Source organism: Scylla paramamosain, chromosome 34 (genome assembly GCF_035594125.1).
Source record: "Scylla paramamosain isolate STU-SP2022 chromosome 34, ASM3559412v1, whole genome shotgun sequence".
NCBI lineage: Eukaryota > Metazoa > Arthropoda > Malacostraca > Decapoda > Portunidae > Scylla > Scylla paramamosain.
Genome location: NC_087184.1, coordinates 13,409,924 through 13,425,219, shown reverse-complemented (window position 1 = coordinate 13,425,219; position 15,296 = coordinate 13,409,924). Strand labels below are relative to the sequence as shown.

The following is a 15,296-nucleotide window of genomic DNA, read 5'->3' as shown; positions in this document are numbered from 1 at the left end:
CACGAAAGTATAATATAAACATCTCAGCCCCCAAAAGCATCTCTCTCTCTCTCTCTCTCTCTCTCTCTCTCTCTCTCTCTCTCTCTCTCTCTCTCTCTCTCTCTCTCTCTCTCCTTTCTTCCTTCATAAAGTTCAACACAAAACTGAGGAGCCATTAACCTCCCCCACTCCCCCATCTCTCTCTCTCTCTCTCTCTCTCTCTCTCTCTCTCTCTCTCTCTCTCTCTCTCTCTCTCTCTCTCTCTCTCTCCCCTTAAAGCAGAGAGCATGACCAAGGTGAAGCCAAAACAAATTTATGTCAATAAGTACAAGGGCAATATTGAGAGAGAGAGAGAGAGAGAGAGAGAGAGAGAGAGAGAGAGAGAGAGAGAGAGAGAGAGAGAGAGAGAGAGAGAGAGAGAGAGAGAGAGAGAGAGATACTCGATAACAGTACTTGACTAAAAGAAGTAATGAACGAAAGAAAATATGAATAAACACGAAAGAATAAAGGAAGGCGAGTAAAGAAAAGGAGAAAATGTAAGAAAAAAAAAGGAAAAGAAGGAAAAAGCCAAGTTTAGTTTGTGGAGAAGAGAGAAAACGGTGAACTACATGGGCGACCTTGAAGAAGAGGAGGAGGAGGAGGAGGAGGAGGAGGAGGAGGAGGAGGAGGAGGAGGAGGAGGAGGAGGAGGAGGAGGACAGATTACAATGACAACAACAACAACAACAACAACAACAACAACAACAACCCTTTTTCCCTTCCCATCACTGTCCCATCACTCCTTCCCTTCCCATCACTTCCCCCTTCCCCATCTCCCATTCCCTGCCCGTCACCATCCCTTCACTCAGATCTATTCGCCTTATGACAGCAAAAGTCAAGGTATATTCTTCTATTGACTGTTTGCTCTATTTATCCAATCTATCATTATTCTCTCTCTCTCTCTCTCTCTCTCTCTCTCTCTCTCTCTCTCTCTCTCTCCGTTTCTTTATCGTCCTCTTCACAAGTTCTATCATCATTTTTCATCTTTGTCGTCATTATCTCTGTTCGTCCGTCCGTCTGTCTGTCTGTCTGTCTGTCTGTCTGTCTGCCTCTCTTCCTCTCTTTCTCTCTCACCTTCATTTTAATCAATAAGTCTCTCTCTCTCTCTCTCTCTCTCTCTCTCTCTCTCTCTCTCTCTCTCTCTCTCTCTTTCAGACAGCTCTTCATCAAATGCAAGACTTTACACTATTATTATTATTATCATTATTATTATTGTTATTATTATTATTATTATTATTATTTGTTATTATTAACATCATTATTAATATTACTTTGTATTAAATGTTTTTGTGAATATTTCTAACTCAGTTTCATCCAGAGAGAGAGAGAGAGAGAGAGAGAGAGAGAGAGAGAGAGAGAGAGAGAGAGAGAGAGAGAGAGAGACTGAAGAAACTATATCTACTTAAGTTAATAATAGCGTTAACATGCAATCTCTCTCTCTCTCTCTCTCTCTCTCTCTCTCTCTCTCTCTCTCTCTCTCTCTCTCTGTAAAATTTCACAGCTTTCATTTTTTCTAGGGTTCCTTCAGTTCGCCACCCACTGTTTAATTACTGCCACCAACTTTTGTACACGCTTCTCAAATTGACATTCTTTGCAACACATTCTTTTAAAGGCGACAGATTATCATTACATAAACTATTACCATCAGCTCCTTTACTCTTCAAATGACCAAGTAACGAGGAAGAAGTGACGGAAGAAGTGAGCAATTACCTCTCTCTCTCTCTCTCTCTCTCTCTCTCTCTCTCTCTCTCTCTCTCACATGTTTAATCTCATATCGTATTTTAAGTTGATAAAAATAAAAATAAAATAAAAAAAAAAAAACAATAAATTCTCGTCTTCTTCCTTTTTATTGGACTTCTAAAACTAGTTAACATAAAATCATAATACGACCTTCCCTTGAATATTTTGTATGTATAATTCCATGTTAAACTTTATGAATTACATTAAACCAGGGAGGAAAAAAAGTTATTTAATCACCATCATCGAAGGTTACATTCAGTTTTTAATTTTGAACATTTTATCACTTACCATTCACATATGAGAGAGAGAGAGAGAGAGAGAGAGAGAGAGAGAGAGAGAGAGAGAGAGAGAGAGAGAGAGAGAGAGAGAGAGAGAGAGAGAGAGAGAGACCATAATTACACGTTAAAATATTTATATAACATTCTCTATTCTTTTACATTTACCTAATTATCACAACCACCTATTTTCAATTAATACATTACCTTTTAATTAATTTCAACCTTCATCATTCACAACTATATAGTAATTAACTCGTTTACGCGGCTATTGCTCCTCATAGTGTCTACACCACACAGAAAGCATAATAATCACCTGCTTGTCTTTGTTAACCCTAGAAATTAAAGGAGTGGATTTTCCAATGGAGAAACTAATGGAGGGATTTTTCAAAGGGATTATTAAAGTGGATTTTGCAATGTCTAAGGAAACAAACAATGATTTTTCAGTGTCTAAGGAAACAAACAGTGGGATTTTCAATGTACAAGGAATTAATGTGGATTTTTTTTCCTTTTTAATATCTGGCTAGCATAATCAGGGGTGACTAGAAAAGGGCCAGGGTGGATGTAAGGAAGCACGTCTCAAACTGTGGGCAATGGGTGGTGAAATGACTGTATTAACTTAGCACACTGAGGCACAAACTTATCTAATAGAATTTTTCGCCTCTGACGTCACATTACAAAAGACACGATTGCAGATTCACGCCACGTCTACTTAAAGGTGCTGGGATCAGAGAGAGAGAGAGAGAGAGAGAGAGAGAGAGAGAGAGAGAGAGAGAGAGAGAGAGAGAGAGAGAGAGAGAGAGAGAGAGAGAGAGACAGAGAGAGAGAGAGATAAAATGACTCATTTACATCCTATCAATATTTTCTTTCAAATTTCAGATTTTATGGAGTGGTAAATATCTCTCTCTCTCTCTCTCTCTCTCTCTCTCTCTCTCTCTCTCTCTCTCTCTCTCTCTCTCTCTCTCTCTCTCTAACTTGGTATAATCTGATTTCCTTTTCACATCATTCAACGACACACACACACACACACACACACACACACACACACACACACACACACACACACACACACAAAGACGTCCTGGGGCACTTTGGCACATTTCCAGCAGGTTCCAGCCAGACTAAAGGTGAAACACACACACACACACACACACACACACACACACACACACACACACACACACACACACACACACACACAATTCTTATCCTATCTCCTTTACATTCACTAAACACCAGGTAACGAATTAAAATAACAAGTAATCATAAGATAAACACTAGTAACACTGGAGCCACTACGCACTTACAATAACAATAAATCAACGGATGCAAGATAAACCTTTTTTCTTTTCTTTGTGTAATCATGACAATGCTAGATTTACCCCATTACCACCTACTGCAACTTTCTTAGCCACTACAATAATATTACTAGTCTCGAAAATAGTACTGCACCCTGTGTGTGTTTGTGTGTGTGTGTGTGTTATTGTCTTTCCATTTCAAGATAAGGTAAGGTGAGGTGAGGTGAGGTAAGGTAAAATAGGCCTAGGTTAGGTTAGGTAAAGTAAAACGAGTTGAGGTGGTGTTAGGTGAGGAAAGGTAAGGCAAGATATGGCAAGTAAGGTAAGGTAGGTTACATTAAAGCAAAGCAAAGCAAGGCAAGGCAAGGCAAGGCAAGGCAAGGCAAGGCAAGGCAAGGCAAGGCAAGGTTAGGTTAGGTTAGGTAAGGCAGAGTAGGATAGGGCAGGCCAGGGCAAGGCAGGGAAAGGTAAGAAATTCATCAGGATCTGAGGAATACAAGAGGGTGAAACGCTGAATGGCAGGGTAGGTAAGGTAAGGTTAAGAGCTCACCTGGCCTGGGGAATTAATAGGGTGAAAGAGAAGGTTGAAAACTGAGAAAGCGGTTCACCCCGTCACTTAACTGAACACTTTGCAGGCCGAGATACCGACACACTGCGCTGCTATAAAGAAAACTTGGCGACTATATCAACTGTGAGGAAAAATATCTCTCTCTCTCTCTCTCTCTCTCTCTCTCTCTCTCTCTCTCTCTCTCTCTCTCTCTCTCTCTCTCTCTCTCTCTCTCTCTCATAATTGACGTAAGGTTGAGAAAAAGAAAAGTTAATTCAGAAACACATTGTACTTAGACTTAAAAATTCAGACTTCTACTGCTAAAGAAAGAGACAAAGAAAAAGGTTGCAAGAAATAAGAGAGGGTGCTGGCAAGTGAGTTATGGCGCCGCACCACCGAGGTCATATGGCGCCAATTAGGGTCACGTGATCAGTGGAGGTAAAGAGAGGAAAGGTCAGGAAAAACACACCAAGTTGAAGGTAAACAAGGAAAAGAAATCGGTTCGTGATATCGTTCTGATGATGACGATGACACACACACACACACACACACACACACACACACACACACACACACACACAGATAATGAAAATAACGCACCTTATCCCTGACTATAAACATGAACTGTCTCAAGGTAAACAAGTTAGCAGGTAAGGAAGGAAGCAAACAAACAAACAAACAAACAAACAAACAAAAAAATAAATAACAAACAAACAAATAAATAAACAAAGCAGGTTGAAAACAAAGCAAGTATATACCAGGTAAATAGGTGTGTGTGTGTGTGTGTGTGTGTGTGTGTGTGTGTGTGTGTGTGTGTGTGTGTGTGTGTGTGTGTGTGTGTGTGTGTGTGTGTGTGTGTGTGTGTGTGTGTGTGTGTGTGTGTGTGATACAACGGCAAGATAATCAGAAGGGCAAATGAACGATAATGCACTTTTTTTTCTCTCTCTCTTTATATCGCGTGGGAGGCTGCGGGAGACACCTCAATAATGAACCTTTCTGTTTACACCACACAGAACAAAACCAACCATCCATTTTCAACATTTTCAATCCATTTAACTCTTAACTCAAACCTTTACAGACCACAAATAAAGAAATAACAAACACGAAATGACTAACACTCATCAGAAAGGATTATATGGCATTTAAATCCACAATCGGCAGCGAGGAGAGGATTAAGAGGGGACCTGGTCAAGGCATTAAGTGGCACAAGGGACATAACAAGGCACATATAGTTTCTTAGGGTTAATAATCAGGAGAGGGCATGAGGTAATGGATTTAAACTAGAAAGAAGAAAGAAACAAGAGGAAAGGAAAGGAGAGAAAAGGCGAGAGGAAATAAGAGAAGAGAAGAGAAGAGAAGAGAAGAGAAGAGAAGAGAAGAGAAGAGAAGAGGAGAGGAGAGGAGAGGAGAGGAGAGGAAAGGAGACGAGAGGAAAGACAGAAAGAAAGAGTATAGGAGGAAATTGGTTCTCAAACGGTGATAAATGACTGGAAGACTTGACTGTCAGGTTTGGTGTATGAGAGAGAGAGAGAGAGAGAGAGAGAGAGAGAGAGAGAGAGAGAGAGAGAGAGAGAGAGAGAGAGAGAGAGAGAGAGAGAGAGAGAGAGAGAGAGAGAGACCATCTGGTTTCAACATAGGAACGACCATCTGGATTATAAAATGTGTACTGTACAACCTGTTCTCACACAGCTGGGTGTGTGTGTGTGTGTGTGTGTGTGTGTGTGTGTGTGTGTGTGTGTGTGTGTGTGTGTGTGTGTGTGTGTGTGTGTGTGTGTGTGGTATAGATAAGGAGAACCAACTTACCTACCTAAACCTAAAACTTACCTAAAAACAACTAAGTATACATAAATTTTCCACCAAATATTGTTCCATTAGTGTAAACAAAAGCCAAACAAACCAACTACAGACACCTGAACTCTTACTTAACACAAAATCTCACGAAGCAGGTCTCAGCACAAGTATTTACCTTCCTCGCACACGAACGCTTCTAAATATCTAGCCCAACGCAACCCTATAAAACTTGACGTGGGTAGTGGAGTGGTTATATAAGGGCGTATCGGAGGTTGCAACAAACCAGTAGGTCCACACGGGGCAGTCGATGAATACCTCAGAAGTACCTTATGTTTGTTTATCATCCCAGTTCATCAGTTTATCTAATCTTTTCAATAACTTCCTCAAACGACAAAATTACCACATCGATTACTGATAAGGTACAAAATTAATAATTACAAGCACATTGAGATTACTTATAAGCAAAAGCGATATGGCTGCAACAAATCACCACACACACACACACACACACACACACACACACACACACACACACACACACACACACACACACAGACCCAGGCACTAATAATTGAGCAGAACAAGAGCCAGTTTACCATACCAGTTAGCCTGACCAGGATGCCTATCAACAAAGTGTACCAGGTGGGGCATGATAAACCATAACTGACCACAAGGTAAAGGGATAGAGAAGGGTGATGACTGACAGGTAAGTAGTAGGTAGATGAGATGAGATGAGATGAGATGAGATGAGAGAGAGAGAGAGAGAGAGAGAGAGAGAGAGAGAGAGAGAGAGAGAGAGAGAGAGAGAGAGAGAGAGAGAGAGAGAGAGAGAGAGAGAGAGACGCTAATAAATACGTAAAACACAAAAGGTAGGAAAGTGAAGGAATATACCTGGAGAGGGTTATGGAAATGGTTACCTGGGAAGGCCAAAACTATAATTATAATTGGTGAGTAGACGTAGTGATGTAACCAACTACACACACACACACAAACACACACACACACACACACACCTAACCTACACGTCTCACCATCACTGCCTCTCTTCCTCAGCATACCACCACCATCACATCACCCTCTCACCACGTCACACACGTCATAACAAAACCAATATAATCTCTACTCGTGTCATCCCCCCCACCTCTATCTCTCTCTCGTGAAGACCACAAAGACAACACACAGATAACTGATGAATAATTTGAGGCTAATCCTAAAACACGTTCAGGCCGCCACACGCAAACTCCCACAAGTCAAAACAAATGACAAATAACATTCATATAAATCTGACGTAAAGCAATATTAAGGGTACAAAAAAAAATACATGTTCATTCCCTCTCTCGCAGGTAAACAACAGTAACAAGACCCGCTAATGCTGATGAAACTTAACATTCTTTTCATAAGGCGAATCACTCCGTCCCACACAAGAAGGTTAGGAAGCGGTGGAGGAGGAGGAGGAGGAGGAAGGTGCAGCAGTAATCTCCCGGCAAACGTGTGGACTCGCGAAGGTTGGCAGCCCTGCAAACCTGACCTTGAGCGGGGGCGAAGGTTCACGGGTTTAAATGACCAAATCCACTCTCCCTGCTCCCTCCCTCCCCCTCCTGACCACCTCACGATGCCGGGTAAGAAAGCTTCACCACGTGCACCTCACTCTCTCTTCCTATGACGCCCGCCGTGGAAAACACGACGCGCTAATGTTGCTCAAGTTGCGGCGCGTCCTGCCATACTGAATAGCAACAGTAACAGGCGCGCCCGCCCGCCCACACACACACACACACACACCAGCAAGCCGCAGCAGGGGCTCACTCGCGCCCCGCAGCAGATCATCTCTCAACACTGGATATGAAAAACTCTGCATGGATGCCCGGCACTCCTGCTTGTGTAGGGCCACGGAGCTGGGAGACGGAGGAAAGGAAAAAGTGATAGCGTCTGGTACTTACACTGGGATGTAGTTGGTGTTGGTGTCTGGGAAGCCCTCCAGCTCGTCACAAGACTCCCCTCCCGAGGAAGTTTCTGTGGCGTCGGAGTCATGGTGGGTGTGGGCGTGTGCGGCGGCCTGCATCTCACCCACCACGGCGCCCACCTCCACCCGGGTGTGTTCCGGTAGGGCAGGGGAGGGGGCGGGGGTCTGCTGGGTGCGGGCTGGGCCACGGTGTGAGGCTGAGGCAAGCCTGGCTAGCCCCTGGGACGCCTCCACTCGCCGCACCAGGTTTACCAAGGCCGTGGTGGACATGCTTCGCATGGCATCCGCCCGTAATGTCTCTAGGTTCACCTCGGGAGGCGTGGGAGGCGCGGTCCCATCATCTTGGGGCGCCTGCTGCTCCCGCTGCTGGGCCAGCACCGCATGCCCGTGGTCCAGCAGGTCCCGCAGCTGGCCAGACACCGTGGCGCTCAAGCCTCGGGAAGTGACTCGGCGGAGGCGGCGCTGCAGGCGAGCCTGGCGCCGCTCTAAAAGCCATTGGCGACGCCCTAATTCCTCGACGAGGAGCCTGGCACGCTCCTCTTTGGGCACCTCATCCTGCTGTGGCTCTTGCTGTTGTTGTTGTTGCTGCTGCTGATGCTGTTGCTGTTGTTGCTGTTGTTGTTGCTGCTGCTGCTGGTCAGCCGCGGTGTCCACCGCCGCCAGCACCTCGGGGTTGTCCGCCAGACGGGTTAGGGTGTCAATGATTTCGTTCATGTTGGGGAAGTCTCGGCCGATGAGTGCGAGGAGATCCCCGTCGTGGGATGGCGGCCGAGGGGACTTGTGGGGCGCCATGGCGTCAGGCGTCGTGTCCTGGCCCATGGTGGCCACCTCGCTATTCTCCTGCTGAGTGGTGGTAGTGGTGGTGGTGCTACTTTCTGCTTCACACTGGGGAGGAGGGCCCGACGGGGGGTCCATGGTAGTGTGGGTGGCGTGAGGGCGTGGGGGAGGGTCGCAGCCCTCCCGCCCGCACGCCAACCCACCCGCGCCCGGGGGGCGGGAGGCTCGACGCGAACAGTTGGCGAGGGCGGCGGCCAAGTGGGCGTCGGTGCAGTCGTGGGGCTCCTTCAGCCCGCCATACTGGAGGGGGAGGTGCGTGGCGGGCGGGGAGCTGCTGCGGCCCGAGGGGCTCTGGCCGGGGCGCCCCGAAGAGGAGTGATGGTGGTGGTGGTGGGCAGCCACGTGGAACGTCTGCGGGTCGGACGCCTCAGTGAGGGCGGGGGCCATTACGGCCGCCCACTCCCGCGACACACCCGCGCCGCGCTGCTAACTGCCGCCCATGGTACCGCCCACAACACCTGCCGCCCACGAGTCACGCCGCCCGCCACATGACGGGCACGTAGGACAAGGTGACGGAACACGGCACTACACTGCTCGCACACTGCAACACACGGACGCCACGCGGGGGCGGCTCACCACGCCCCAGACTCTGGCACTTCACCGTCAACCACTGCAACACAAACACCACCATTAGCCTCACACCACGCCACGCCACCACGTGTATCATGCAATTACTCGTACTCACTGAGAAAAGCCGGCGAGGGTTGCCACCACACTACAGTAACACTCGGCTCCATTAATCATTACCTCTACACATGTTCGCCTCAACACATCAACCGTTACCATATGAACGCTATCCCAAACACCTTTCACTTCACACACACACAGACTCTCTCTCTCTCTCTCTCTCTCTCTCTCTCTCTCTCTCTCTCTCTCTCTCTCTCTCTCTCTCTCTCTCTCGCCCAGAAAAGAACGTAAGACATTAATATAATCGTTTACTACTGCAATCTGAATTAGTTTTTTTTTATCACACACATTAATTAACACAAAACAACAGAAGGCACATTTATTTGCAAGTGACTGCAACGAAAAAAAAAAAAACGCGGGAATTATTTTCATCATTCTTGTTCGCAAGGTTAAAAATAAATACTCCTTCCGAGACGAAACTAAACTACATATACCACGAAGCTTCACAACAAACCATTAAATCCGTCATCATGAAACTAAACACGCACTACTACGCTCATAAATAAAGACAAATAAAATCAAACATCAAACGACTTTCTCGGTGAAGCAAATTCCATGTGATAAGGAAAGGTAAATGATGAATATAGTGAAGCCACACACACACACACACACACACACACACAACGCGGAGACCCAACACAGACCAATGTAGTTTGGCGGGAAATAACGTGAACAGTTGGTGGCGGGAGAGGGGATGGGGAGGGGTAGGGAAGGGTGAGGGAGAGGTGTGGGGCTACGGGAAGCTGTGAGAGAGAGAGAGAGAGAGAGAGAGAGAGAGAGAGAGAGAGAGAGAGAGAGAGAGAGAGAGAGAGAGAGAGAGAGAGAGAGACCACGTGACCCACCAAGGCACGTGATGCAACAGTCCCCCATCTCCCCATCCCCACCGACCTGCGTTAAGGGATACGCCACACTTCCAACACATGACGCCACTCCGAACAAGCGAAGACTTGCTCACCGTCCCGTCCACCCCCTTCCCCGCCTCAATTACCACCAATCAAACCGTATTTTTCATCCCGTCGTCTGCCCTGCGTCGGATACAGTGTGGGCGGTTGTGTGTGTGTGTGTGTGTTTATCATTTAGCTAGCAGTAAATATTAAGTAGTGCTAAGTAGTGCCTGCCTTTCTCAAACCACCTGATGTCTTATCGATTTCATTAAGTGTGGATGCGATTTCGTGTCGTGTTTGCTACCCACATGAAAATGACGCAATATTGGAGCGCGTCTCTCTCTCTCTCTCTCTCTCTCTCTCTCTCTCTCCTCTCTCTCTCTCTCTCTTATTCCACGTCTTTAACCCGCGCATATCCACATCACTTATCTAATCAAAATCATAAAAACAAATACTCTTCTCACATTCTTGCTTCTCACAACTCATAATTGCTGAGGAGATTGCAGATAGCGGCTCCTCATGTTTTTACTTCACCAATTTCTCGACCCAGTGGCCTTCGTGTTGCCATCCGAGTGGCACCGAGTTGCATCACTGCCACACCACATGGGCGGCACACAGGATTTCCGGCACTCCTTGCGCCTGAAACTTCAAGATCCATGTGCCTATTGAAAACTTGACGCACATTGCTCAGAATATATCAATTTATCGTCAGTTCAAATCTATAGCGGTCTATGAGGTTTTAATCGTGTTTTAACGACTGTTTTACTTCAGTCGTAACACTTAGGATACATTAAATGTTTTGACATTTTACGTATTCAGAATTTCGTAACTTCCGTCAGTTCAGTTCCTTTAACATTTATTATACAAGTAATCATTACTTACACGTACGATCTAAGACTGTCGTGGATTTCATTCGTAACACACAAACATATTTAACTTCCATCATCATAGTTTGACATTTAACACAACCTTAGCACCTCATGTACTCCAGCTGAGGAAAACAAGAGCACACACCAACATACCATCATAGCCACACCAGCACAACCATTGGGTTAGCACGGAGCACACACACACCGGTCACCAGGACAAAAATTAACACATCATAACACCCATAATTTTTTCTCCTCCTTCATCTAATTCACATCAAGGGGCGTCCTGGGGAACACGAGCAGCCCGGAATAGGCTCCTGGCATGCCGTGGGTCATGGGATTTAGGAAGTCATTCACGGGGGAGTGTGGGAGGAGGGCCTAGCTGGGAGGTGTTGGCGTGACGGCGTTCTGTGCCACACTGAGCCAGACCGGACCACGTGACACAGCCGCCATGGTCACCCCGCCTCGCCCGCTCCACCTCCCATCTTATTACACTCCCTACACTTCCACCAACAACCTCCGCCGGCTTTTCTCACTCCGAATTAAACCTCCGCGATGTTACAAACCTTTACAGACACAGATACCGCCGCCTGCTCCTCGAAGTACACCGTAATTATGTATATTTCACTCAAAATTCCTGCTGTGTAGTTCCTCCCGCAGTCTCCTGGAGCACACCAGAGCAGTTACTGACTCTCCTCCGCTACGTATATATGTTTTTTATTTCGCGTTAAATTCCCAACGTTCACTTCTCCGCCATCTCGCATCACCTGGATATATTAAAATGTTGCCCTCGAAGGCTTTTTTGTATTTTTCATAATTAGTTTTAAGAAATTATAGCTTTGAGCACCAAGCGGAGACACGATAGACAGTGAAGTGAGTCCGATGCGCGGTAGTGACGTCACTGCGCAGACGGCATTGTGTGAGGGGCGGACGCTCTTCCTCTCGCCCGTCGCGCCCCCAATAACAACGCTTATTTTTATCTTTTACTCCTATCCTATCGCGCATAACTCTCACCTGATACAAATAATGAAGTTTAATATTATCTTCATCGTCAAATATACGCGTTACAGCCTTGATTTTGCTTTGCTGGTGCTAATATAGAGGAGGAAGTGTGTCCCCCAAAGAGGGTGTCAGGCCGGGATAAAAGCTCTGAGTTGGCTCACATACAAAATTTGGCGGGTTTTGAATAACGATCGTCTTCCTGCAGTATTCTAAACGAGGTAGACAAAAATAAAGCCTCTCAAAAATCATAGTGTTTTGGTAGCTACCCACCTGACTTGAGCAAACAATAGCTTCATAAAACTAGAAAACGTCGACTGGCTTTATATCAATATTTCGGGGAGTCGCCGCCATTAGCATGAGAGGTACGATGCCTCACACTCAGGTCTACCAATTTAGCCCGTGGCATATTGAAGTATATCATAGAAGCACGGCACTTTTAAAGTTAACCAATAATAAAGTTTTGGAATATATTAATGATTTCAAATTAAAAACATTATTTGTATACATGAATTATAATTAGTCTTATTACACGGTTGACAAGTTACGTAAATACTTTCGACTTAAGTTTTGTATAATATGAAGTATGCAATATAGCATTCAACTTAGCATAGACGTGTGGTGCATGAACCACATTTTTTTCATCATTATATTTTTTTTCGGAAGAGTTTCCAGCCCTGAGCCATCACGTGAGAAGCTGATTTCATCATATGTATGGCCGGGGGAAAATGATATATATAAAAAGAAAAGAAGAAAAAAAAAAAAAAAAAACGAAAGACACCCAGATTAAAGTCGTCATAAAGATGCTATACTCATGTAGGCAAACCATGCAGGCAAAACTTACTAACAGGGAATAAATAGCAGAAGCTTTACTCCTGAACCGGGCGAGTGCGAGCTAGAAGGGCACATTACGGGGATATGTCTGATAATAGCCGGCAGGACGCAGCTAGCACGTCCTGTCTGTCATACCAACGCCTGGGATAACATCAGCGCCGGGAACTTATCACGCATGCAAAGTTACGGGAAGTCTTTCAAGGAAGAAAATAATGGTGAAATAAAGGCAAGTTAGTATCGTGAGAGGGACAGCAGCAGCAGCAGCAGCAGATAGCAGCGGTTCTATCACCAGTAAACTTCCTGTGCGCGGTCTTTCCACTTCGTTAGGCAAAGTAAAGCAGCCGCACTGCCAATAAAGGGGAAAACTAAGTAAAGGCACAATAATCCGCAAATTTCCTCGATTTTAAAGAAAACACCTACACCACGAACATAATAACAGTAATTAATATTCCCGAGCCATGGGTAAAACATAATATAAATAAATAAAGAAGAATAAAACGAGGCGACAAATGCAAATCTTTAAAAAAACAAATCGATGAAAAAACACTACTAGATTTACAAATCAATACAAAAAAGGATATGCATACACAGTTCCGTCGGATATAATGTTTTAATAATTCCCTTTCCTCCATGATTACAAAGAACACATTTAAGAAGCACCAGAGTAACGAATACGAACAATTTTATCCCTGTCAACTTATCCACGGTTTATAATAATTTGTATCCACTCGTGACACTTCAAAGCTCAACCAGATTTTAATGAATCACCTTCCTATGACTTACTGTTTCTAGAGATGTGTACCAAGACGTCTCCGCAACTAAAAAGTACTTAAATTGACATGCAGAAACTTTTATTAACCTCTTCTCGCGGAACAGCAATCAAGTATTTAAAGCTCATTTACAGATAATAAAGCATCAATTGATAAACTATCCTTCTTTCTTCCTATTCTTTTAGTTCTTCCAATCAAACCAAGAAAGTGAACCTTGTATATCTTGCCTATTTATTTATTTTTTTCTACATTCGTGTATTATTAATTTACATATCTTTTTAGCTGCCGCGAAACGCTAACTGCTGCCTTCCAGTCACAGACTGCTCGGACTACCCCCGAGGTGAAGGGAATAACGATATAATAGCACTTCGGTGAATAAAGGTAGGATGAGCAGTGTATTGGTCATCTTTACATGAAATGGAGATAAGTACCTAGTCGTAAAAAATAATAATAATAATAATAATAATAATAATAAAATTTAAAAAAATAAATAAAAATAAATAAATAAAATAAAATAAATAAATAAATAAATAAATAAACAAAAATACTATATATATTACTGCTAATAACAGTGATGCTGTCTATCATACAAGATAGATGAGGAAGTAAACTAGAAGTTCCCTGGTATACGCCTGTCTAGTACTTCATAATGTTGTCCTTGGAAAAGCAGTAAAAACAGTTACAGAATAACAAGTGCACCACGTTTATGCTTTTTGTTATGCTTCCACACACTCATTTGGCGGTGTGCGGCTAATACCAACGAGGTGTGTGTGTGTGCGTGTGTGTGTGTGTGTACTTTCACGGGATTGAGTAAAGCTACTTACAGTCTTTAATACTGCATTATTGTATTTAGCCAAGAAAGCGTCTCAAACTGTTGGTTCTGGCATACACGATTTCTTCTCGTAATGCCATATATCCATTGTCTTGTTAGGAAATCTCCATATTGCCGCAATCCTTCTTTATGTCTACAACTATCTATTTATCTGTCTAAATCTAGCTTTCTATGTGTGTGTGTGTTTGCTGTATTCTCTTGATTATTGTCTACATATTATTCATATTTGTATTTTTCACAGGATTGAAGGCAGCTGCAATATACCATTTTTCAAAACCAAATTATGATCAATCTTTTTAATTAATTTATATACTAATTGTTTGCACACAACACTTCCACCAGTAATTCATTCCACTAACCTAATGCTCTATTAGAATATTAAAACCCACAGTAACCTGTCTGGAGGGCATAAATCCTGAATAATCATGTTCTGATAATACTGTTTTAGAGGTATGTGATTTGGAGTAAATGCTTAGTTTTTCTCTCTCTCTCTCTCTCTCTCTCACACACACACACACACACACACACACTGAAATCACCACCACACACAGGTTATTAAGTACAATTCACTATCTTCCCAAACACTTACGAGAGCCACAGGTTTCCTTAGTTTTCTTTGCAACCCAACACAATTTATACCTTCAATGATTACTCATAATACCTCACATTTATATAGGAACTGGCAATAATACTTCAGTCTGTCAAGTAATAATACCATGGACTGCAATTTCTTTTAGCACAACTTCCATTTTCCTGCAGATGTGAGGAGGCATCAATGAAAACAGTACATAAATAATGATAACATGAGCCAATATGAAAGTTTGCTTCTGTTTCCAAATTTAGTATGGAAATATGGAAGTTCCCCAATGGAGCACTTCACAGCCCTCCACCTTTATTCCTTTTAGCTGCCTTGTATGACAAGCAAGAAATACTGAAACTCACATTCTCCTATGTGT

At 43.9% G+C, this 15,296-nt stretch overlaps 1 protein-coding gene across 1 annotated transcript in view; it reads right to left on the bottom strand.

The window, feature by feature from the left end:
• Positions 1–11,419, bottom strand: part of LOC135089969 (histone-lysine N-methyltransferase 2D-like) — a 50,797-nt gene extending 39,378 nt beyond the window's left edge. The window contains exons 1-2 of the mRNA XM_063986158.1: positions 11,059–11,419; positions 7,606–9,075 (exon numbers count right to left, since the gene is read on the bottom strand). Of these exons, the coding sequence (XP_063842228.1) occupies positions 7,606–8,852 (1,247 nt within the window). The 5' untranslated portion in view covers positions 8,853–9,075; positions 11,059–11,419. The remainder of the gene's footprint in view (positions 1–7,605; positions 9,076–11,058) is intronic.
• Between the last annotated feature and the right edge of the window lie 3,877 nt (positions 11,420–15,296).